The 1,113-nt window shown below is 50.5% G+C and overlaps 1 protein-coding gene across 1 annotated transcript in view; it reads left to right on the top strand.

Moving 5' to 3' along the window:
- Positions 1 to 451: 451 nt before the first annotated feature.
- TNNT2 (troponin T type 2 (cardiac)) overlaps positions 452 to 1,113 on the top strand; it is an 8,709-nt gene continuing 8,047 nt past the window's right edge. The window contains 1 exon segment of the mRNA XM_010010037.1: positions 452 to 493. Within this exon segment, the coding sequence (XP_010008339.1) occupies positions 452 to 493 (42 nt within the window).

Raw genomic sequence — 1,113 nt, 5'->3', positions numbered from 1 at the left:
GCTGTGAGATCTCACGGAGCTCTTGTGCTGCAGCTTGTGCAGGGCAGTAAATCTGAGATAACGGGATGTCCCTGCAAAGTTTCTGTATCCCAACTGAGCTAAGAATAGTCAGGAAGCCAAACGAGCTGAGCGTTGTAATTGGGTTCTTTTCCTGTGCTCTGAGCAAACACAGCACCCTGAGGCAGCTGGACACGGCTCCTGACAGCAGTTATCAGTGTTGCATGAGGCTGTGTCTAATCTCCTGCCTCCTATTTGGGGCGAGCAGTGATCCTGGGAGAGGAGGGGAGGGAGAACCTTATCTCTGTTGAGATAATGCTGTCAGAGCTGGGGACAGCTCAGCATCTCTGTGCCTGTGTCCCGGGTGCTGGAGGACAGGCTGTGCTTGTCCTTATCTCTGCTCCTAACCCTCGCTTTTTCCAAACTGCCTTGAATTCTGCTTAGATAACCAGGCATGTCAGACTCTGAAGAGGTCATCGAAGAACATGACCAGTAAGTGATGTGTTTTTAAGCAGCTTCTCTTTCTCCCCATTCCCACTTTCCCACAGGGTCACAGTGTTGTGTAGAGGCGCCATTTGGCTCCAGTGGTTTTTACTGCCACATCCAGAGCATCACTCCCCAAGAGCTAAATTTGAGGGCAACTTTTGGTGGGCCATGAAGGGGCTCAATATCTGCAATACATGGTTATAGGGATTAGTCCAAACACAGCTCCTACTCCTCTTCTACCAGCAGAAAAAGTAGATCTGAATCCTCCTCTTACGTTTAAATGCTGTGACAGACCTGCATGTCCCAGCAATCAGCCTGAGCCCTGTGTCCCCTGGGCACTCCAAGGACAGACTGTGCATCTCCCCCAAGGTCAGGAAAGGACTTTGAGGTAAAGCTGGGATGAGAGATGCTCATTTCTAGGATGAGAGGCCATGGTCACTTGATCTTCTCAGGCTGCAAATTGGTGGCGTGCTCTGATCACTGCTGAAACATCAGTTGAGCACTTTGAGTAGACCGATGGACACACGTGCCCTGTTGTAACACCACCAACCCATGTTGTGCTTTGCAGGGAGCAGGAAGGTAAGAGGATATGGACCACCTGCAGCTGCCCAGAGGCTGAAGCAAAAAAAT

The sequence above is a fragment of the Nestor notabilis genome, unplaced genomic scaffold (assembly GCF_000696875.1).
Source record: "Nestor notabilis isolate BGI_N333 unplaced genomic scaffold, ASM69687v1 scaffold22682, whole genome shotgun sequence".
Classification (NCBI taxonomy): Eukaryota; Metazoa; Chordata; class Aves; order Psittaciformes; family Psittacidae; genus Nestor; species Nestor notabilis.
This window is presented reverse-complemented; position numbering and strand designations above follow the sequence as displayed.